Here is a 24,702-nt window from a genome sequence, read left to right on the forward strand (position 1 = left end):
CGGATTTTCTTTTTTTGTTACCTTTACTTTCAGGGACCCAAGACAAATGAGGATGGGAATTAGAGCTGCATTATCACCATTTCAACCTGCTAAATGAATAGAGGATAACTGAATCATGTGATGTATACAATTCCTTAATCACAGTGAACCCTGGTCTCCACAAATCATCTGAATAGAAGAAGGAAGAGTTCTCAGTTGAAGATAACCTTTCTGCAGCAAAGCTAACTCACATTTCTAGCTAAACTACTTGATCTGTTTTGCTCAAGACGTTCACCCTGATCCAGACGGTTGATCCATGTGAAGTAGTCTATTTCTTTGTGCAGATCCTTCTTGCATTATTGTTTACTCAAAGTTATGTCGTCAAGGCTTAACCCCTGCCCACCAAATCAACATGCAATATTCCTGCATCTGCTATACAAACATCTCACTAAGCTGAGTTGTTAGCTCTGACAAGCTATCTGGAGGGAGGGGGTTCGTGTACAGGGCTGATTTTAGACACCCTCTCCCTACCACCAGTTCCCTCTAATGGACTGAATGCTGTTTGACAGGAAAAATCCTTGCACAACTTCTGCACAGACAGGTCTTTGGATCAGGGCCCTATGGTATAAGCCATTAGACAGTCTCCAGCCACGTTAGCGAGGCTGATGCAGGAGGTTGCAAAGCAGTCGCGCTTGGTAAATTGCAGTCGTTTCTAATACGTTAATACAATTTTACAATAGCAAATATACTTTTTTTTTAAAAAAATGACACATTGTTAACATAATTCCGACATCTGAATGAATACTGTTTTACCTGTCTTGCTTGCAGTTCCATCCACCTTCCTGCCAAACGGTATACAGAAAATGAAATCAAATGAGTTCTTTTAAAATTATTATTTAATTTCACTTCTACATCCCTAGCACCGGTTTGTTACTGTTAAATCAAAAATGTACAACCACATGCTTATGTCAAGATAGAGAATGTAGGCTTATGGGATAATTTTAAATTGTTTTTTTTTAAAAAAGAACAAAAACGAACCCCAAAACATAAAGGTAACACATAGAAAACAGTTAGAACAGTTTATGAGTAAAATTCTTCATACATGTTTGCATTATATTTTAAATAGTGTATTGTCTCAGGGTTTTTTTTTTAAGAGATTGGCAAAATATTTACATCTTTCTATTTTTTTCTGGATCCCAAAGAATCCTCAAAAATGTGCATGCCTTCATTTAGTGGGAGACATAGATTTTTCTTTTGATTGACAGGTGGGTACCGCTTTAGCAAGCTTTATCCCTAGGTAGTTCTTCACCTGAAAATTAAGTCCCAGCCACCACCTTATTAGGAAGATAGGCTGACAGTGCATGTTTTAGCAATGTGCGGAAGATAGCCCCTCATGCTCCTATCATATTGCAGTGTCCCAGAAAACGGTTTGTTGCTTGGAATATGGAGGGGGGCTGTACTTCTTGGACCCTGTGTTCTTCTTCCAACTTGGCAAGATAGGCATGCTGTCCTGTTTGCAAAGTCCTTTCTCGGATTTCTGCCGTGCCTTGATTTCTTTGCACAGGCAACGTTTTTTCTCAATCATTTCCAGCATTGTATGGTCTCCGTGCAACCACTGCATACATGTCACCTATTAAAAAAGGCACAAGAGTTTAACTGCAGGCAAAGTGGTAGTGCTGGTTCTCAGAAAGCATTTTCAAAATACTTACGGCAATCACTGGAGGAGAAAGAAAGAAAGAAAACCAGAAACTACGCAATCAGGCACCTTTAGCTTTTATCCCCAAGACCAACAAATGGGCACAAGTTCTGTGTTAAATAGACATAAGAAATTTTGGGCTGATAGCTAGAACGGTAAAGGACCATAGCTAGACAGTTCAGTACCTACTTAGCATGCAGAATGTCCCATGTTCAAAACCCAGGCATCTCCCAGTAGCACTGGAAATGTCCCCTGCCTGAAACAGTGGAAAGCCACTAGCTGCCAGTGTAGACAATACTGAGACAGATACGTAGATCAATAATCTGGCTTTGTATAAGGCACACTTCCTATGTTCCTTTACACAACAGTTCTTGGATGGAACCATGTAAGGCTGAAGATGGTGGTAGGGTTTTCTTGTTTGAACTTTCCTCATTGGAAGGAAAAATCCTTACACAAGGGAAAACTAACATGCCAAAGAGAAGGGTAAACTCTTCTTTGTGTTTTCTTTCTTTGTACATCCGCTGAGTTTTAAAATGAGAGAATTTGATCCTGCAGTTTCTGCACTTGTTGACTCAAGTGATACAGGAAATTTTGTGCATGTAATGAACCATTTTCTTTAGACCAAACAAAAGATTGTGAGTGAATTTCTGTATGCAGAAGCCATCTTCGTCATTCTTCATTTGAGTTAACTAAACACACATGAGGGGCAGGGGGAACGAGTGTGCTAGATTCATCTCCATTGTTATTCCAGTCACCCTCCTTAAGTTGGAGGGTGAACTTGTGAAGTGGGGGGCCTTCTGTGCTTGCAGAGAAACCCTGCATGTCTTGCAACTCTGAAAAATCAGGATTCACATAGTGGCACATTTCCTGGAAAGGTAGGGATCAAGGCAGTGTTATTTTTCTAGAAAAAGAGGTGCCAGAACTCACCATGAACACCTCCCTTGTTCTCTTATAATGGCAATGGAGCCCACCTGAGAGGTATTGGAACTGAGTTCTGGCAAGTTCTGGCTGGAAAAAAGTCCTGGATCAAGGTCATATCACATCACTGTGTGTTGTTCTCTAAACATGCTGGGGAGTGCGGCCAATGAGAGTGGAAGAAGACTCTCTTCAGAGTTTCCCACTGGCTGCACTTCCAAGTGATAATCAATATGGTAAGCAACAATTATCCCCCCATAATTTTGGAGAAATATCTCCTCCTGCCTCCCCTCAGTTTTGCAGGGGAGAATATTTTCTGGAAACAGGAGAAGCTGATCTAGACCTAGCCTATGTTCTGTCCCCTAGAGTTCTCTTCTCATTCAAAGAGCCTATGTGCCAGAGCAGCAACTTTCTTCTCTCAAGGAGAAAAAATGGTGAAGCTCAGCCTTCTGCTCGTCTTTTCCCTCAGAGTCTCTCTCCCCACTGGTCTTCCCCCATTCAGTACTGATCTTTTAGAGTTTTGCCCTGGAGCAATGCTTTGTTTCCATTTGTATGGCAAATTTCCCTTTATTTTTATGACTTCCAGCATGTGTGAGTGTGTGTGTGTGTGTGTGAGTGTGTGTACATGTGTGTTCAGCATGTAAAAATCCTCCCAGTGATGTGTTCCCATATGAGAAGATCACAATTAGCCATCTGACAGCTTCTTCAAATGTTTAAGTACAGGGCAAAATTCAGTTGGGTGCCAAATCACAGCAAAAGAAAACTATAGATGCCCACCAAAGAGTAAAGATGATTCTGAAGGGCTCACTAAAGGTAACATAATATTGTTCAGGTACCAGATGGTCACCTTGGTAACCATGCTTATTCCCCCTCAGTTCTGTAGTCAACAATGACTGAGGGCACATTCAGGTACAATGAAACTGATCATTGGGTGGCCCTGCAAGGTGAGCACATTAACTGCACCATCCCTCCATCATTATCATCACCCTCCATGGGTTGGTGGGTAGCTATATGCCCATAGTCAGAACCCTAGAAAATCAGGGTAAAAAAATGTGTGGGGATCCTTTATTAGTGGAGGATACTCCAGCTTCACACAGTTGCCCCCAAATTCATGGAGGGCACTGAGACGGCTGATGAGGTAAAGCAGAGGCAGTGCACATATCACTTTAACCCCCTCTCCCCGCGTGTTACAGCATTGCAGTGATGGAAGAGGGCTCAGGGTGCCTCTGCATCTGCCTTGAGATTTCGGTAAACAGTAGTTTTGGTAAACAGAAACCACAAAAATGACCCATAGCTTCCATAGCATTAAGACTGTTCTCATGATGTGTGAAAGCTGGGGAATTGAGGTAGGGATGTAGGAGGGAGCTGTTTTAAATTGATTTACACAGGCAATTCCAACCAGTGGTGTGTGGTCAGTGGACTGGGGGGGCTAGGCTAGTCCCTTAAATATTTCTGGTAAATTAGAGTATTAAAGTATTAAAGCTCAGCGCCTCCTTCCCAAAGCCTGGGAAGCTTCTGCCCAGCTTAGGGAGGGAGGATTGATGTTCTACAAGGTCCAAGAGCCCTCCCACCACCTTTCTAAAGCCTGCCTGGATTTGGGAAGGAGGCAGCAGGGCTCCAGCATCCTGTCAGAGGCCTGGTGCCTCCTTTCCAAAGTCTGGGAATTTTCTGCTTGGCTTAGGGAGGTAGGTGCTATGCTCACGCACATGACATCAGGACGTCAGGATGGTCCCTGCATCACCACCACCCGCAATCATGCTCATAATCTGGTGCCTCTGGCCCTAACTGTTCCCCTACGGAAAATTTCACCACACGCCACTGGTTCCAACCCCATCATTCTTTGCTCACATTGAACCAGGTCTTGCATTGAGCACCCAGTTATGTCCGAGCATAACATACTCAGCTGCAACATCAATCAGTCAGAAGAAGAGGAATGCAACAAGCCTGTGTTCTTTCTTACTATTGGGTAGTAACATTGCATTCTGAAGAAGGGTTACACAATTCAGTCATTTCCTGAAGAGGAAATAGGAGTGCTGTTAATGCTTGGAAGACAAAAAAATTAATATTTCTCTGAATTAGTACGAGCTTTTAAAAATGTCAGGCACTGCAATGTCGACTAATTAAAGGGTTTTTAAATCAATTAATTTTATTGCCTCTGAGCAAATTAACTGACTCGTTCATCAATTAAAGTATCGCATAGTATGTAAGAACTGACAAACCTTTGTATGACTAAATAATAAATATATTTTGTCTGTTAAATGAAAACTAGATAAGATGCATTTCCTCAATCAAGAGATGTGCTAAGCTTGTCTACCACAATGCTATCAATGCTCAGTATCCTTTCAGAGGGCACATCTCAAATGTAATTTCATCTTTTTAATCTGCAATTAATCAAATTAGGTCCACTGATTAGCTGATTAAATTGTTCATTCCTACTCAGACATTTATGGCTAGTTAGTTTCAATAAAATGTGACTCTCAATGGAGGCAATAATATCAGCATTTCAATATGCAGATCTTCTTTTAGTGCCTCTCAGCACTGAAAGCACCAAACACGCACCACAAGAAACAAACGGTGTCAACACTGTACACAAAGTCAATAAGTCAATACACAAAACACGAGTGAAAAAAAATATGGAAACACCTATACGAAAACACCTTTTTTCTGCAAACGAAAAAGTGACCAAAAATATAGAGAGATTATGGAGGTGGAAAAAATGATATTAATAAAAATAAAAGAAGAAGACAAAAGCCTTATCATTATATGAATATGATTCTGCTTCAGCAGCTGATTCTCTTTTGTACTAATAAACTTATTACATGCACCATGCCTAATTGAACAAAAAGTGCATCTGCACAAGCCCCACTGAAATAAATGGAAGCATTTGCTGTGTTCCAGTGCAGTTCTTGTTCAATGGAAGCTTGAGAAGGGGAACTTCCAGTTAGAGTGTACCTAAATATGAATCGATCTATTATGTTACAGGGACGCAGGTGGCGCTGTGGTCTAAACCACAGAGCCTAGGGCTTGCCGATCAGAATGTCGGCGGTTCGAATCCCCGCGGTGGCAGTGGCGTAGCGTGGGTTGTCAGCACCCGGGGCAAGGCAAGTAATTTGCACCCCCTAACCCGTGGATTTGCGCCCCCTAACCCTAAGCCCCAGATGTTGCGCCCGGTGCGGCCGGCCCCCCCTGCACCCCCCACGCTATGCCACTGCGCGGCGGGGTGAGCTCCCGTTGCTCGGTCCCTGCTCCTGCCAACCTAGCAGTTCGAAAGCACGTCAAAGTGCAAGTAGATAAATAGGCACCACTCTGGCGGGAAGGTAAACGGCGTTTCCGTGTGCTGCTCTGGTTAGCCAGAAGCAGCCTAGTCATGCTGTACGCCAGCTCCTTCAGCCAATAAAGCGAGATGAGCGCCGCAACCCCAGAGTAGGCCACGACTGGACCTAATGGTCAGGGGTGCCTTTACCTTTTTATTATGTTATGGTATAGCATTAGCTATCTTCAGAACTTCCCACACCACATTCTTCAAGCATGCAAGGGGAAGGAAAAGGCTGTGGGTTCGAGTGTTCTAGCTCCCTTCTCCTCATTGTCACTCTCATCACCTCCAAGAGTTGTAGGGGATGATCAGAATGATGATGGGGGAGGCGGAGCTAGCTGACTTGACCCCTCAGCCTTACCTCGCATGTTTCCAGGGCACAGTGCTGGAACTCCTAAAGATGGGTAGGAGCATATTCCCCTCTCATTCTTCCACCCTCAACTCCACAGCACCTTAATTCTGCTTCGCCTTGTGGATGGGCAAGATACTACTGTTTTCCCCCAGCTGCAGAGCTATTCTCAAGTAAATAAACAAACAAACAAATAAACAAACGCATTGCTGTTCACAGCAGAAACGGGGCAAATTGTCTCTCTCCATTTTCTCTCTCCATGTAGAACTATTTAAAAACAATGCTGAGCCATTGTGCTGCAAAAACCCTTCCAACTGCAGCTCCCAGGGACAAGGTGGTTGACATCATAGCGCAAAAAAATCCTTCTTAGTTTTCCTCAGAAGAAAAGCCTTTCCCACCTCTTTGTGCATATGGCAGCATTTGAAGCTCTGGTCACTGAGACATGCCCACACTTCAGTAGGTGTTTCCATACTTTCCCCCGGTATTGCATTATCACACTTACTTTACTGTAATTGTTTACGCTACTAGGCTGTGGAAGTGGTTGTTCTCTCCTGGTTCTGGTGGGTTTCTTCCCTCTCCTACTGGGTGTGCAGTGGGGTTGATTCTACATTTAGAGTAGGTATGGGGGAGAACCAAATAAAATGATATCGGTGTGATCATGGAGCTCATTGCGTATCAAAACAAAGTTCTTTTCCACAATTGCTGCACAGGAACAAAATGGACAAACCAATATGAGATGAAAGGATGCACAGAAGCGATGGCTGAATTTAATTAAAATGCAGTCGTTTCGAAATGGCCAGTGTGCCCAAAAATAAAGGAACCCATAAGGTAGTTTCCTGAAAAGTGCAATGCTTTTCACTTTTTGTAGAGCTGTCATCAGGCAAACAAAAAAAGGAGAGGCTTGTTGAAGGAATCACTTACCGTTTGCTGTAAAGAGGGAAAAAGTGAGGGCACTACTTGCCAACTCTGACTGAACAATTCAGGCACAGAATTCTTTAAATTCCTGGATTCAGTATGTCTGGTGAATGCATTTTTCTACTATATTGATGAGATAAGCAAATTCTGGTACAAATCTATTATTTATACAAATATGGGATGTCTCGGCTATTTACCTGCAGATTTTTGAAGCATGTTAGATTATGAACCCTGGGTTCTAATAATAGAATCATAGCATCATAGATTGTAGAATTGGAAGGGACGCGAAGGGCCCTCTAGTGCAACCCCCTACAATGCCGGAATCTCGACTAAAATATCCATGACAGATGGCCATCTAGCCTCTGCTTTAAAACCTCAAAGGAAGGAGAGTCCACCACCACCTTCCAAGGGAGTCAGTTCCGCTGCTGAACAGCTCACCATCAGAAAGTTCTTTCTGATGTTTAGTCGGAATCTCCTTTCTTGTAACTTGAAGCTATTGGTTTGGGCTCTACCCTCCAGAGCAGGAGAAAACATGTTTGCTTTATCCTCTATGTGGCAGCCCTTTAGATATTTGAAGATGGCTGTCAGTCTCTTCTTTTCCAGGCTAAATATGCCCAACTCCCTCAACCGTTCCTCATAAGGCTTAAGTAGTAGTTTTCGGACCCTTGATCATCTTGGTGAAACTCCTCTGTACACATACCCGCTTGTCCATCTTAAACGGAATATCCTTAAATATCCTTCTTAAATTGTGGCAGACAGAAATACACACAGTACTCCAGATGTGGTCTGACCAAGGTAGAATAGATCAAGACTATGACTTTCCTCATTTGAGACAGTATTCTTCTGTTGATAGAGCCTAGAATAGCATTAGCCTCCCCCCCCCCACTCTTTTTGTTGCTGTTGCTTCACACTGTTGGCTCATGTTCAGTTTGTGGTCTACTAAGACCCCTAAATCATTTTCACATAGTTGAACAACAGTGTGCCTAGGACAGAACCCTGCAATATCTGCTTGCCACTTCTTTCAAGTTGATGAGAAGCGATTAGTGAGCACTCTTTGGGTTTGGTCAATTCACCAGCTACAGATCCAACTAACAGTTACCTTGTACAACCCACATTTTATAGCTTCTCCACAAAAATATGAAGCTTTACTAAAATCAAGATACACTACATCCACAGCATTCCCCTGATCCACCAAGCTTGTAAGTGTATCAGAAAGAGAAATGAGATTCGTCTGGCATGACTTGTTTTTGAGAAACCCATGCTGGGTCTTTGTAATCACACTAGAACATTATCTGTTCTAGGACCTTTCCTGAAGGACCACAGGATCTCCATCCCTTGAGTAGGGCTAGAAAACAGGCTGTAGAAGGGAAGAGTCACAGTACAATTATTATTAAGACGCACACGTGAGATAATATCAAAACACTGAAGTCATTTGAATGACACAGGGACAGATTGTTTTGTGTCTGAGGCCTAAAGGTTTAATTCATCACTGTTCTGTCATCTGAGAATGTTTAGGCTTATTAAATTGATGCATCCCACATCTGAAAAGGATGCAGGATTAAGCCAAAAGGAAAATTCTCCCCACTCCTCAGGTGACAAATCCTTAACATCGAAGTGAGTCACAGAGCAGCAGGCAGCATGACTCAAGGTAAGTCACTGCCAGTAAATTCAGTTCCCTCCTGCACAATGAAGTAAATGGGAGTAGTTTTATCTTCTGTCAGAACAAAATAAGAGGAGATAATTCTTGGCATTTGGAGTTCCACAAGTTATGCTGTGAAGGGACTCATGGAACAGGGGAGGACCAGACAAAGGATCTGGAAGTTATCTTCACAGGTCAGCTGTATTTTCCAACATGGAACTAATGTTCTGTTGGCATAGTGCTTATTTCTTGTGCTAAAAAGAACAGCAGTGGAAATAGATTTACATTCATTTTTTTATTAAAACAGGCAGTCATCGGGAAGAGTCAACATGCATTCAGCAGGCTGCCCTGCAGCAATATGCCCTGAACCCATTGAGAGCCTTTGGGTGGGATATGATGGTGGCGGCAGGACAAGCACACACAACCCTGCTCTTCTCCCCCAAGCAATTATCAGTGCTTTGTTGTGACCACCTGAGCAGGGCAGGATTCTGAAGCACTTTGTAAACTTGAGCACACACAGTAGTCCAAGCACTGTCCAAGCACCCTAGTGACTGTGTCCTTCAACACTTAAGGCTTGAGTAAAATTTCTTCTAAGTCACTAGAATGAATCTCATTAACCCGAGAGAGATTTGGATCAGACTGAACTCCCAAGAACCTCTGGTGGAACATATCCTCAACTCATTTTGTTGTTGTTGGTTTCCAGAATCCATACTTCTAAGCTACTTCCTCCCTAACCCTATAAGCTACAGGCTACAACTGAGTTTCTGAAGATGAAGAAGAAAAAATTAACCTGCAGAAGGAAGGTCTTGCACAAAAGAAGGATTTTGAGTTTGGCAATCAAAAATTATTATTTTAGAACAACCACCCACCACCTCTTTTTTGTGAAAATGTGTTGTCCTTCCAGAAAGAAGGTACACGAGGCTGCCGTAATTTATTGTTCAGTTAGAGCAATCCAGCTGGACCAAGTCCCCAAAGATAAATAATAAAATTAACACTAATTGAATGGAAGTTATTACCCTTAAAAAGTAAACATGCCTTATGTTAGCACAGACAGTTCCTAATAGAGGCTGTAATCCAGCAAAGCACTTATGTGCCCAATGTAAAGTCTGGTGTTACCGATCATCTGTATGTCCAGTAAGAACAGGATTGAGGCTGGCCAAGATTTCATCTGGAGCCTCTTTGTGGCAGGCGTCCAGTGTGGGGAATAGGATGTTAAAGTGGGGCTGTGGAGTGGTACTCAGAGCCAAAGATCACTATGGAAACATATTATGAGCTGGAGGGCAACAGCTAGTTTCCATGTATTATTTACCTAACCAGGGACTGTGAAAATGATTGTGTTGAGAACTGTGATAGATTCCATCACCTTAAATGCATTTTTACTCAGTGAATATGATCAACAATCTTAGCACAATCCACCCATTTTTTTCCTTTTTTTAATGACAAGCATGCTAAAATGAAGACGGAAACATTGACTTTGAGATGATGAGATTTTTGACACCTAGTACATCTGGGATTCTTTTCATTGAGACTTTGGGCTACTCACTGCTGCCATGCTTTCGATTTGGGTGGGGTTACAGTGGGACATGGTTACAGACATAGATAAAATTATTAAGAGTTGGGGATCCTAGACCAACTTGGCCCCATATGCACAGCAATCTCTAATTACCCCAGTTGCAAGAAGAAGAAAAGAGGCACATATCATATTCTAACAGAATGAAGGAAATCCAAAGAGGCCAAGGTAAATATTACAAACCACACGCCTTTGTACATTAAGCCAAATTTAACAATGTGTGATTTGCCAACATCAGCCCTATGAAACAGAAAATATCTCAGGATGAACTTCAATTTAGCAATGATCAGGGTTAGAAATGTTTTATTTGTTTACCATTTTGATTTTAACAAGAATGCCTAACCCTAACAAGTCTAACTCAATACTATTAATACTATTGAATGCCCATTCTTATTGGCTGCAAGAAGTCACACCATGATATAGCTTATTGAGTCTGCTTTTAATTATCTGAAACACATATCAGTGCCTATAGCCCATGGTAACTATCATGTAATTATGAACCTTGCAAAAGAAATGAATATAAAACTAAGAATATAACTACAAGGCTGCGGCCTTCATTATTTGTTAGAAGAGAACTTAAGAGTAACAACCCTTGCTGCTTAACTAAACAACCCAAACTAGTTGAGCAAAGACCGAAATACCCAGGTGTGGGAATGGTGTTTAGGCTTCCCTCTGTGGTGCCTAAGGCTAGGAGAAGGAAATGATGGCTAAATGCAACACCCTGTGGAGAAGCCCTATGCTTTATGAATTCGCCTCTTTTATCTGAGTTTTCCATCTCTGTCCATGTATGGGCAATGATATAATGGGACAGCTAGTGATAGACTGAGATTCCCCCAGTGAGGGACTAACATTGAGGCACCCCTAATGTTTCTATAAATGGGACACGGGTGGTGCTATGGGTTAAACCATAGAGCCTAGGACTTGCCGATCAGAAGGTCGGCAGTTTGAATCCCCACAACGGGGTGAGCTCCCGTTGCTCGGTCCCTGCTCCTGCCAACCTAGCAGTTTGAAAGCACGTCAAAGTGCAAGTAGATAAATAGGTACTGCTCTGGCGGGAAGGTAAACGGCATTTCCGTGCGTTGCTCTGGTTCACCAGAAGCGGCTTAGTCATGCTGGCCACATGACCTGGAAGCTGTACGCAGGCTCCCTCGGCCAATAAAGCGAGATGAGCATCGCAACCCAGAGTCGATCACGACTGGACCTAATGGTCAGGGGTCCCCTTTACCCCCTTTAATGTTTCTATGCCAATTCTCTACAGATGGTACAGCTTTCCCACCCTTCAGTCTAATACCACAGCACTGATACTTGTTTTTCTGCTGTTCTGCCTTGTCCCCTTTAAGGATCCCTGGCTTGTTTGCCATTGGGAAGCCACTTTCTTGAACCCAGGCAGTTGCTCTCCACTCCCTGAACATAAACATGGGATCATAAGCAGAGCCCTGCTGGATTGGACCAATAGCAGATATAGTCTAATATCCTGTTCTCACAGTGGCCAACCAGAGGCCTGTGAGAAGCCCACAAGCAGGAGCCAAGCACAAGAGCACTTCCTTCTCCTGCTTTTTCCAGCAAAAGTTGGTGGCCATCACTGCCTCTGGAGTGAGAGAATACCATAGTTTAAATATGTGCTGTGCGAAGAAATAATTCCTTGGTTCGTCCCGAATTTCCCAACCTTCAAATGCACTGGATATCCATGAGTTCTGGTATAACAGAGGGAGAAATATATATTAATCTACCTTTTTCATGCCATGCATAATAATGATACGCTGAGACCTTTGCTCTTAAGAGGGAATCATTCCAGCTGTCCACCCTACAACTGAACCAAGAATCCACACACAGGCTGCTAAAACAAATGACCCCACCGTATCCCAAGGGGCCAAGCTTGAAAGTAAAAGAAAAGTAACCACTGTTTTAAAATTCTCATTTAAAATACACGAAGTTTTTATTTTCATTGTTTAACAAGACAAAATGAAGGTTATAAGTTATCAAAAGTGAGTGCTGGCATCCATACTTCATCATAACTTGCAGACATATAATGTTTGTGAGGAAGTCAAACATTTCAGAGACAGACTATGAAGAGACACACATACATATACAGATATATAAAAAAACTATACATACATACATGGGTGAATAAATATACATATTTATGGGCATACAGTATACAGACAAGATACTATACAGTTGCAGTAAGTGCAATATACTGTATAAGGCTATACAAACATTTGAGGGGGAATCTGATGAAATTGTGGTCACCATGGCAACAAGGCTAGAGCGGTCTGTGATGTAACAAAAGAGATGGTGATAAAGAAAACGGTACTTTTGTTCACAGTGTCCTGTGTGGTGTCTCCCTCTCTCACACACACAGTTTAAACAGAAGACGCATGGGTGAAACCCAGCAAATTCACATATCAGAAAGGCAAAAAAGCAGTGTTTGTGGATAAAAGAGAAATGTGTGCTGGATGAAAGAAGCGGCATTCTATTTATAGCACATTATAAATAGGCTCTCTATTTTTCTTTCACAAGGGAATGGCGAAACTACAGGCAGTCTGCCATGCTGCCATAAACTTTTGCTTCATGCCACTTTTAATCATTGTTTTATTTATTTTTTCATTTATGAGTAAATACCCTATAAAATTGTTGCCCTGAGTCAAACATAAATGTACACCAAAGGAGAAAAGAAAGGCACAAGGATTTCAACAGCAGGTGCAGAAGAGCCACAGGAAAGCGACTGAGCAATCCTGTGTGGGCCACATTTATTTTCTGAACTTGATTAAAATGATAATTTCTGCTCCAGGTCTTAGAAAGCAAATTTCCTCCCCCCCTCCCCCATTATATGAAAAGGTGAGTCTCATATGAAGGATCTTGGACTATTACACAATAAAGTTACAAGCAACCTATAGATACACATAGGCTGACAAGTAATATTAATATCTTATTACCATAAGCTTCATTTTATTCAACTGTCATGTAGTCCCTCGTAAGTTCACTGTGATGTTTGAATGGTATCACATGAAAGGCAGTTATAAAAAGCGAATGAAGCACTTATGTTTTATTTCTTTTTATTTGCTAAGTAGACAAAAACAAAACATGGTTCAAAAGCCGTAATAAATTCAGGAAGCAGTCCTATGCACAAGAAACTAGCACCAAGCAGGCCAATGTAAGTTAAGCCAGTGTAAAGTTACACTAGTTGAAATGAGAAAGCCTCTCTGGAATATCTTCTTCCACTGAGCAGGGGCTGGGGACTTAACACTGCTTGAGCCAGGAATCAGCTGCCTGAGCTGGAGATCTGCTGCATCCTAAACTAATCACCCTGGAGAACCCTGTCATGGGATAGGCCCTGTAGACCAATGAAGCCATAAGGATAAAATGCTTGTCTACCAATAACCACGTTTGGTTAGTCGCTGTACAACTGCCTCACAGATGCCGCTGTGCTGTTGTGACTGTGAGGTCTTTTTGGTGGAAATAATATATTTTATTGCACACATTTACATCTGCATAAATTTTTATAGTATACTAGTATAAAAACTAACACCCTGATCCTAAACACATCTACTTAAAGAACTGTTTTACTTTCATTTAATAGCAGGTACTTCCGAGGAAGTGAGCTTGGAATTGCAGTTTTCAGCTGCATTCCTCCAAGCTCTTACCTGCACCACATGTTCAAAAGCTACCTATGGCTACAATCCTCTACATGCTTACATGGGAATAAGCCTCACTTAACCCTGTAGAACTTCCTTCTGAATAGACACATCTAGGATTGCATGGGAAATGACTGTGGATGAGAGACTTAACAGACATCTCTGTGCATCCTTATCCCTATTTGTTTTGCCTTTGTTCTGTTGCAGTCTACATATCTGCCCTACTGTAACCTAGCCTCAACCTTTCATTATCAAATTGCCTTTCTGGATTCTGGCTCTTATCCTCTAGCTTCTGATTCCTGATCCGTGATTTGGCTCTAGTTCTCTATTTTCCATCACCTCCATCTTTCAATCTTTCTTCATTCCTGAATACGTACCTAATCTAAGTTCAAGTGCAGCACCCTCAGATCATTTGGACTGATTTGCTTGATTCACTTGAGCTTTTTCTCGGATTATAAGCCAGGCCATCATTGGTTTATAGGAGACCCTGGAAGAGTTCTTAACATTTCTCCAATGAGGACCACTTATTCCCTTGGTCTGATGTCTGCCTTTCCTTCCATGAATTTCCCATTCTTATTACAGCACTCTTATACCACTTTAACAGTCATGGCCTTCCCCGGGGAATTCTAGGAACTGTAGTTGGTTGATGGTGATTAATCCACACAACCACAATTCCCTGCACCCTTAACAAACTACAGTAACCAGGATTCTCTGTGACTGTTCAAAGTGGCATAAGAATGATTTAAATGTTTGATGTGGACTGAAACATGACACCAGGTATCTAAATAATACTCATGGAAGGTTCAATTTCCCTGTTAGCTTTCTATATTAACAGGGAAGTCAGCAACTCCATATGCAGCTCAGGACTTTGCAATATGGATGTAGCAATGTTGCATGGTCAGGTGTCAGTGAACCAACTTATGGATAATACCAAGCTTATATAACACTGGTCCTGAAAGATCTTCATTGGCTCCCAGTACAATTCCGAGCACAATTCAAAGTGTTGGTGCTGACCTTCAAAGCCCTAAACTGCCTTGGTCCTGTATACCTGAAGGAGTGTCTCCACCCCCATCGTTCTGCCCGGACACTGAGATCCAGCGCCGAACGCCTTCTGGTGTTTCCCTTGCTGCGAGAAGTGAGGTTACAGCGATCCAGGCAGAAGGCGTTCTCAGTAGTGGTGCCTGCCCTGTGGAACACCCTCCCAGCAGATGTCAAGGAAATAAGAACCTATTTTACTTTTAAAAGACAACTGGAGGCGGCCCTGTTAAGAGAAGTTTTTAATGTTTGGTGCTGTATTGTTTTTAATATTAGGTTGGAAGCCACCCAGAGTGGCTGGGGAAACCCAGCCAGATGGGCAGGGTATAAATAAATTATTATTATTATTATTATTATTATTATTATTATTATTATTATTATTATTATTAAAACCTCCATATGTTAGTGTTCTGATGGGGTCTTGTATCCAATGGTAGTTTTGCACTAGTGGAAAGCCCTTCCACTCGTGAAGGGTTGGTTACCAGGTTTTTGCTAATCCTCCTGTATCCACTACAGCCCCCACCCCATACCTCCTGAAAACTGCTCCTAAGTGTTGGGGAACCCTCTCTAGCAGTATGCGATGTGGCACAGAGGGCTGCAATAGGAAAAAGAGTGACTGGTGGAAAATGGATGAGCTGCTGCCTTGCATGGGCATAAGCAAAACCACCATTAAATCACCTTTAAAATGTGGGTTCCAGTGTACAGTCTAAGGGCACACGAGGCCACCACCTTGCTGAAGCTAAGCAGGTCTTGGTTCAGTTAGTCCCTGGATGGGTGACCATCCAGTGCAATGCTTTGGATTCCATGTTGGAATATTAAAAAGTAAGCATGCAAGAAAGGTGAGATGATGCCCTGCCTGGGAAAACTCTGGCAATGTAGTTTGTATGAGATGCTACTCGTGCGTTGTGAGAGCAGCTGATCCATAAGAGGGAAAATACTGAGATAACCTGGATGCAACAGTTTGCCTGCAAAAATGTACAGTATCAATCCCAATACCAATAATGGTGCTGGATTCAAGTTATGGATCACTGAATGTTAATAAATGAAAAATCTGTCAATGCAGTATGTGAAGGAAATGGGAGGATGGATGAAGGCTGATGAAATCTGTGCTGACATGCTTAACCTTATGAGAAATGTGTTTTGTTTTAGTCCAGTTGTCATCTGACTAGATAAACCCGAATGAAACATGCTGCCTACAGTAAATGAGTAAAATAGTTGTCACTGTGTTTCACCAGTTCATTTTCAGAAAATTTAGAAATTCTAGGCTCCATCAGACCACATGATTGTTCCTTTGTATGGTGGATAAAACTTTCGTCCTTTACAAAAACGAAACACTATAAAACAAAGTAGGTCAATACCTCCCTCTTGTGGGCACCGAAAAAAGAGAAACACAAATCTCAGTTAATAACCACCTACACATCAAACAGTACAAAAACAATTGTACACAACATATTTCAAGTCCAAATAAGTTTGTGTGTATGTTAAAGTTTGAACATCAAAACCAATAGGGTTTGGGGAACATTTTGTACATCTTTCAAAGAAAGATGAGGCTAAATTTTAGAGGTAGATTTTGCTAGGCTAGGTTCCATCAATTAAGCAGTTCTTAATCTTTGAAAAGAGGGACGTGGGTCTGCAGAAGCAGACAAACACCGGCTCCCTCGGCCTTTAAAGCGAGATGAGTGCCGCAACCCCAGAATCGTTCACAACTAGACTTAATTGTAAGGGGTCCCTTTACCTTTACTTAAGCTTTGAAAGGTTTTTACACGAGGCAAATAACAACTTTAAGACTGCAGAGTCACAAACTGTCTATATCATCTATGTATCTTTTATATGTTCTTGTCCATTAAAGACATCAAACTTCAGACATTTAACCCTTACCTTCCATACAGAACCAACATTGGTTCCTCCATCTCTTTTATTTTTTTGTCCAGCTGCTGTCCTGTGTCACATTTCCTACCCTGGGATCCACTAACCCTGCTGTAGAGCTTTTCTCTTGCAGAACACTCCTGCAACACCTGGCTATAATGACCACCCAACAGACCCCTCTTCCTCTCCCCTCCCACCTTCCTGGAGTAGCAAAGGGAGACTAAGGATCTTTCAGAATTGTGGCAACTCATAGATTAAGGGGAATAGTGATGAGCCATGCAGTGGGCTGTATCTAATGTTCTCTGCCTGCTAGCACAAGAACTGTTGCACTAGCAGACAGGTGAGTTTTAATGCTGCACAACGGGGGAATCCAATGCAACAGTTGTCCTAGTGGAAACTGGTTGTGCAACTGGTTGTGCAATCTATTTTGCAACAGAGTTAACAGCAACCTGCTTATGCATTCTCTTGTGTGACAATATTCCACTGATGAAAAGCAATTTGTCAGTAGAACAAGTATACCTCTAAATGATTTCAACTTAGCAATGCATTGGATACAACCCCATATTTGAAAATAAAAATAAAAATTAGGGCTTGGGGTGGGAGTGGTGAAATGCATACTCAGAAGCACAATTCATTTTAAGGAAACATCACAGCAGTAGCTTTGATTCAACTCATTTCCTTCCAGCTTCCTCCACCAACAGGACAACTGTTACTTTTTATGATGCTTCTGTACTTTCCCCTTTGCTGGAATTGCTTTGACTTGATCTAATATTGATGTCATTCAGCGAATCACCTGAAAGTCTTTCTGAGCTGTTCTGATTGCACTAGCAAATATATCAATGGCAGTCAGTCAATAGCAGGGAAAATGGAACTTCCCTCCATTTCCCTTTCATAAAAATAAAGCAAGATATTCACTTAAATAATAGTGTGGATTCCAGCTCCATCTAGTGGCTGTTACAGTGCACAGTGCAATGGAGAGTATAAACATGCAAGCGATTTCATTTCCAAAGTAAAAGCTGGAAATTACGGATAGACAAATAACAAAACTGCAATGGACAGATTTCATATTCACAAACATAATCTTGACTTTGATGCTGTCCAGGGGAAATACATGTAGTTGGTTTGCTGTGCTCATTCTAAAGCATTACCAGAATGCACCAGCTTAATTTTAAGACTCTGAGAAGCAAAGAACAAATTTCATAAGCTGACTATTCTCACAGTCAATGCAAGGCCATCTTTTTTGGACTCCTCCCTAGAGATCTTCTTAAAGTTAAAAGCTCTTACTAGGGAAGAGGGAGAAATTTGATTCACTTCACATGCAAAGTTAGATTTATCAAATTTGCCATTTCTGAAACAACACGAGAGCTGAAAAACAGTAATCCTTCAAAATCCGCAGTTATCTGAATTTTGCAATGCAATTGTCCAACCAAACAATTTGAAATGTGCATAAAAATGAACATATTACTTAAAACAATACACAAATGCATTATATTGAGAGAAATTGCTTGCAAAAATTAGTCAAAACTGCAAACAAAAATACAGTGGTACCTCGAGTTACAAATGCCTCAGGTTACAAATGCTTCAGGTTACAAACTCTGCTAACTACCTGGAAGAGTTACCTCGAGTTGAGAACTTTGCAGCGGCAGCAAGAGGCCCCATTAGCAAAAACACGCTTCTAGTTAAGAACAGTTTCAGGTTAAGAATGGATCTCTGGAACAAATTAAGTTTGTAACTAGAGATACCGCTGTATGTTTATCAGGAGAAATATGCACTAAAGTACTGAAAATTTTCCATGAGGGTTTTATAGCAGAAAAAAAACCTGCAAATTGTGGAGAGCTGATTTTAAGATTGGAAAAATGAGAAACTGAGAAAACCAAAATGGACAGATCCTCCTACTCCCTAGCTGCTACTTATACATGTTCTTTCAGACCTACAAATGGAACTTGAAGGACTGGTGCAGGAAAGTAGCAATAGTTAGTGAGGCAGGGTGGGAAGGAGTGGCACAGCTTAGCTGGCTGGGGTTACTTCCGGGTACCAAAAGCGGGAGGGGTGAGGCAATGGGGAGGATGGCACGGGTTGGGTGCAGTGGCTGTCAATCTGACACTCTGTGCCACCTTGCCCAGGCTACCAGAACCACCTGACTCCATCCTGTTCCATCAACCACTGATGGGAATAAATAAGACAACTTTGGTGAAAATAAGAAAAGAAAGAAAGAAAGAAAGAAAGAAAGAAAGAAAGAAAGAAAGAAGGAAAGAAGAGTTTGGATTTGATATCCCGCTTTATCACTACCCTAAGGAGTCTCAAAGCAGCTAACAATCTCCTTTCCCTTCCTCCCCCACAACAAACCCTCTGTGAGGTGAGTGGGGCTGAGAGATTTCACAGAAGTGTGAGTAGCCCAAGATCACCCAGCAGCTGCATGTGGAGGAGCGGAGACGCGAACCCGGTTCACCAGATTACGAGTCCACAGCTCTTAACCACTACACTACACTGGCTCTCACCAGCACCTCACAGCTAAAAAGAAGAAGTGAGATTTGCTGCCTCAAGTGCCCAAATGACTTGATGAACCTTGACTTAAGGCGATGTACCATTTGTTGGTCTGCTAAAAAATGAGCAGGTGTGTGGGGTTGCTTGTGGGTCGAATCTGTCTCAAGATCCTAGTTGCTAGGGTTAGGGATTATTATACCCCCACACTGTGGTTCAACGCCCTGTGCCTGAACTCTGCATTGGGGGAAAAGTCCTATTCATTCTGATGAGAGTTTCTCCCATGTGCCCCCTGTGCCCTCCCCAAAATTTCCCTGGAGGGTTGGGTGAACACCTAGAACAGATTTAGAGGGTATTGGGTGGGAGGAGGGGCAAGTTCCATTGCACAAGCAGAAATCCTTGAGCTAACTGGAACATGTTAGTTGGATAATGCCCAAGCATTTACTCAACACACAGAGCTGGTTTTTAGAGGTTAAAGGTTAAGGTAAAGGGACCCCTGACCATTAGGTCCAGTCGTGACTGACTCTGGGGTTGCGGCGCTCATCTCGCTTTATTGGCCAAGGGAGCCGGTGTACAGCTTCCGGGTCATGTGGCCAGCATGACTAAGCCGCTTCTGGTGAACCAGAGCAGTGCACTGAAACGCCGTTTACCTTCCCGCTGGAGCGGTACCTATTTATCTACTTGCAGCACTTTGACGTGCTTTCGAACTGCTAGGTGGGCAGGAGCAGGGACCGAGCAACGGGAGCTCACCCCGTTGCAGGGATTTGAACTGCCAACCTTCTGATCGGCAAGTCCTAGGCTCTGTGGTTTAACCCACAGCGCCACCCGCGTTCCATTCTTTAGAGGTTAGGCTAGTGCATATCTCCCACTTACATGAAGGCATGCACATGGGGCCCTATAGTCACCATTCCTCAAAGTTAAATGGCATCTGCACAGAGAAAACTGCATTGCCCCACCAATCCATAGGCATTACGCACAGCACAAGGGTTCACTGCTCTGTAATCTTACCAAGTGGCCTGGAAATTCAGAAGTACAAACAAACAGTAGGATACTATCAAATGGTTAGAGCTTTGTGTTCCTTTGACTCCCTTCCATCTGGATAAGATTTTGCTAGAATCCAGCTAGAATGTGGCATTTCTTTAGAGTTCCTGCCACATTCTAGTTTCACCAAAGCAAAACAGAAGAGACGCGGGGAAGGATTCAAATATTGCCTTCATACTTTGGGTCTGAGAAAAGACGCTAATAACACTTAAGTGAAGTCCCTGTTCCTCCAGTTCCTCAATCCTAAACATGCTGCATGTTTTGGATTGCTGCGTAAGTAATTTTATATTTTAAATCTTGCACTTATGTAAAACACTACTTGATATGATCTCGACATTCATCTAATAAAGCTAAATATTCATATCTTCTTATCTTTCTTCAAGTTATATACATAGAATGATTATTCTACTGACTTCTCTGCTGCCTCTGCAGTTGTGAAATCTTTGTAATATATTGTAAGTAGTAATATTTAAACTGGGTAGTTTTTAAACACGATTTATCTATCTCTTGATCTACCTACCTACTTACCTACCTACCTACTTTCTCAACATTGCATCCTATTCTCTAATGTGACTATGGCTTGGTGTAAACATGCAGCAAAATAGGTAGCGGAATGCTAAGGTGGTATCATTAGTGCTGAACTGAAAGTTGAATGGGATGAACTTTCAGCTCAGTGTAAAAAAATATAAGGCTTTGTTTTGTTAAACATATTCACTGCCAGTTTCATAATTGTGGTGAAGAGGCACTTCTCCTTGTAATTGATGCTATGCTGTTTAAACCCCCCCCTTCCATTTCACAACACCAATCCCCTGAATCTCTACTATTTTCCCTCTTGCAGAACTATAAAGGACTCTTCCACTTCATAGTATAGGTGGGGAATACCACATTTGAATCCCTCCCCCTTGCTAAAACCAAAACCTCCTTGCAAAGAGAAAACTAGTACACTGGCATGAAAAGTTCCAAGCCATCCCTTTGCCTAATGTGCTAGCTTTCCATTTTTAACACAATGGAGCGTTCAAATGTGAGATACCCTGTGAAGCAGTGCTGATCACTCGGACATCTCAGCACCTGAGCACCTTTTACTGCTGCATTTATAAGCTAAGTTTCCAGGGTGGGGCTATGTAGATAGGCTTAAGGAGAGAAAACCTTGTCTGCTAACCCAGAAAAAGAGGTATCCTTTACTTACTCTAACAGTTAGAGCCCAACTGAATTAACTTATTTGCGTAGAAGGTTCATTTTGGAGACAATATTGTAGTGAGGGCAAAACCTGCACCAACACAACAGAGAGGATTACAAAAAAGCTACGGGGGGACTGGGAAATCCAATAAATTAAGTATCAGCTGCACAAACTGATGTCGTTCCCAACATGTTTTGAGAAAGGAAGAAACAATACATTTTTAAAAAATAAAAACAGCTTTGGACAACTTTTCTCTTCTAATTCACCTAAAGTCTGCTTTGGAACCATCTCTATTTGTGCAGCTGTCTGAGATGTTCTTGTTCTTGGGAGCCAAACACGCCCAGTCCTCCTAGGTGACTTGCCTGTGTGATTGTGGTGGCTCAGGGTCTTGGAGGGACCTTCAGCAGGATACCCTCAGCAGACCCATCTCCTCCTTGCTTCTGTTCCTATTGCCCATTCAGTCACCATTTCCCCCAGGGCCCAACCACCCAAAGGCAGAGTGCACAGCAAGCAAAGGATGCTAATTTATCTCCTCCTTCTGGTCCAGCAAACAGGCAGTAAAAACCAGAAGAAGGAGCAGTGGGACCAGGAGGCTTCTGGAATTAGCAGTGGGCCTCCAACAGTAGTGTGGGCCTTGGCCGGTGCCCAATAACACCTAGCAGACAGGAAAACCCATTAGTGAGGTGGTTTGCAGAGAGCACATTGCCCCCCCTGTCATTCACAATATATGGGACTTCCTTCCATGTATACCAGGCCTCCTCAACCTTGCCCCTCCAGATGTTTTTGGCCTACAACTCCCATGATCCCTAGCTAGCAGGACCAGTGGTCAGGGATGATGGGAATTGTAGTCCCAAAACATCAGGAGGGCCGAGGTTGAGGAAGCCTGATGTATACCCTGCTCATTGCAATGTTTTTGCCAGCTTATAAAAACACATATTATTTTACAGTCCCACTGCTATTATATAGAAGCGAGCTGATGAAAAATGAGCTGCCACATGCAGAAAACAAAATATTTTGCAGCTTCGCTAAAATGTATGTGTGTATATATATATATGTATAGACAGACAGATAGATCTATATGACTGCTAATCATGCACCAAGCTCAAAACAGATGCACGTATAATTACAATACAAGAAGTCAAAGTTCAAATGGTATATACAAAGTCAGTGAGAAATAAAGTAAAAAAAAAAAGTTGTACGTGAAATATTTAAAAGAAATATATGTTATAAACAGCATCGATTAAATTGATAAATTGTTGATAAAAAAATATACCACAGGATCATTTTTTCCCTCAAAAAAAAAAAAAAAAGCACGCACAGCATTCAGCTAATATATACAGTATGAAAGGTCAGCACATTTATATTACAGAATGAAGAGGAGACAAACAGAGATTTAAAATGAATTAACAGCAAAGAAAGTCTTGACATGATACTGGAGAGGGTAGAATTTCTTTGCTTATAAAAGAGAGAGAGAGAGAGAGACACGCACATGTACAGGCATACAAACAGAAATCAAACCAAATACACAGAAGAACAATTTACAGCAACAGATGACAGACACACAGAGAGGTGAGAAAATTTGGCATGTTGCATCACAGGAAGTCATTCGCGATTGGCTAACGATGGTACCTGGCTCGGTTGCAGATCGCTGGCTTGCCTGAGAGGAGTAACGGAGGGAGGAGGCACACCTGACGTGGATGCAGATCGTCCTAACCTGCAGCTTGCTTTCGGCTCTGGAAAGGAAAGGAAACAGGTCAGAGATCAAGTTCTGGAATCCCTTGTCCAAATCCAGACAGCCAAGGAAAAGCATAGTTGTAATAGACAGTGGTCTATGATGTTCTCGTTTCTCTTTTGCTCTCTATATTCTGGCAGCGTGGTCTAGCTTGTTGCCCTTCAACGGTTCCCAACTTGCTTTTGTTTTTGAGATTTGCCTCAAAGAAGCCCTTGATTCTTCACCACAAGGGCCTATGGAACAGAACCCGCTGTCAACAAAACACAGCTCAAACATGTGCTTAGCAGGGAGTGGATTTGATCTCCCTCAGGTGACTCTGGAAATAGGGATCATGTGCAGGGAGCACACTGACATCGAGGTGCTCAGGATGCCATGCCGAGACAAGGTGGCACCGGCATCTCAATAAAAGCTCTCCCCCCTCCCTTGTCAGCCTTCTTTGGTGTGGCATCCCACCTGGCTGCTCTAGGTTGAGAATCAGCTTCAGCTGGCTGCTTCTTTGGAGCACTGAGTAGTCCCCCCTCCCACCCCCCCAGATTCCCCGATTGGCCATGTGGTTCCCTCTTTTTCCACACAGTCCATCTCTGGGTGTGATTTGGCAGATTGGCTTTCGTCATGGCTGGCAGGAAGTACAAGCAGGAAATCGCAAGTAAGCTGAATGAGTGGCCAGCAGTTGAGGACCTTGTGAGGTGCCACCAGAACACCTCTTTGCTGTCTGGCTTGAACTAGATACAAGTGAATGGTCCTGGGGTCCATTGGTCATACCCCACTGAACACCACCATTGGTCATAACCCACTGAACACTCCTCCTCTTCTCCTCTTCAGGAGTAGGCATTGAAGATCTGGGCCAAGCCAATCAAATAGTTTTGAGCATGTTATATCATTGTAAAGTGACAGAGGGCGAACTCAATAATAATTTCTCCAGCACTGTGCAGCCTCCCTGGTTGCTCTCACTTCCTGATTTGAAAAAAGCCCTGTGGGAGCAGTTACCTCGTGACTTCTTCCCATAGGGCTATCATTGACGCTTAGGCATCCAGGAAGGCTACAGACTGCACACTGCTGGAGAGATTATTTGTAGAATGAACGAAAGGACACTCGCAAATACTCCCCAACCGCCTCAAAAATAAGGCAAGTGCATCAAAAACCCTACACCACACCCAATAAAATTTCACCCATGTTTTCTCCCCCCTTTGATAATTTTTGAACGCAATTCCCTTTCTCATTAATTGATGGAGAATCATTGGGGTAGGGGTGTTTGGCTCATCTCTGCTTCTTGTAGCCAATGTGGCCTTCTTTAGTTTCGTTGATGTGAAAAACTGCAAGGTCTTATCTACCACAGCTTCTGAACTGTTTTTTTTCCAG

At 42.5% G+C, this 24,702-nt stretch overlaps 1 protein-coding gene across 5 annotated transcripts in view; it reads right to left on the minus strand.

Moving 5' to 3' along the window:
• Positions 1 to 1,048: 1,048 nt before the first annotated feature.
• NYAP2 (neuronal tyrosine-phosphorylated phosphoinositide-3-kinase adaptor 2) overlaps positions 1,049 to 24,702 on the minus strand; it is a 145,203-nt gene continuing 121,549 nt past the window's right edge. For 3 of the 5 annotated variants that reach the window (XM_083613761.1, XM_083613762.1, XM_083613760.1), the window contains 3 exons: positions 23,241 to 23,344; positions 6,755 to 6,856; positions 1,049 to 1,609 (listed from right to left, as the gene is read on the minus strand). In XM_083613761.1, the coding sequence (XP_083469887.1) occupies positions 1,382 to 1,609; positions 6,755 to 6,856; positions 23,241 to 23,344 (434 nt within the window). In that variant the 3' untranslated portion in view covers positions 1,049 to 1,381. The remainder of the gene's footprint in view (positions 1,610 to 6,754; positions 6,857 to 23,240; positions 23,345 to 24,702) is intronic. The other 2 variants (XM_083613764.1, XM_083613763.1) reach the window with 1 other exon arrangement.

Source organism: Podarcis filfolensis (genome assembly GCF_964270895.1).
Source record: "Podarcis filfolensis genome assembly, chromosome: 5".
Classification (NCBI taxonomy): domain Eukaryota; kingdom Metazoa; phylum Chordata; class Lepidosauria; order Squamata; family Lacertidae; genus Podarcis; species Podarcis filfolensis.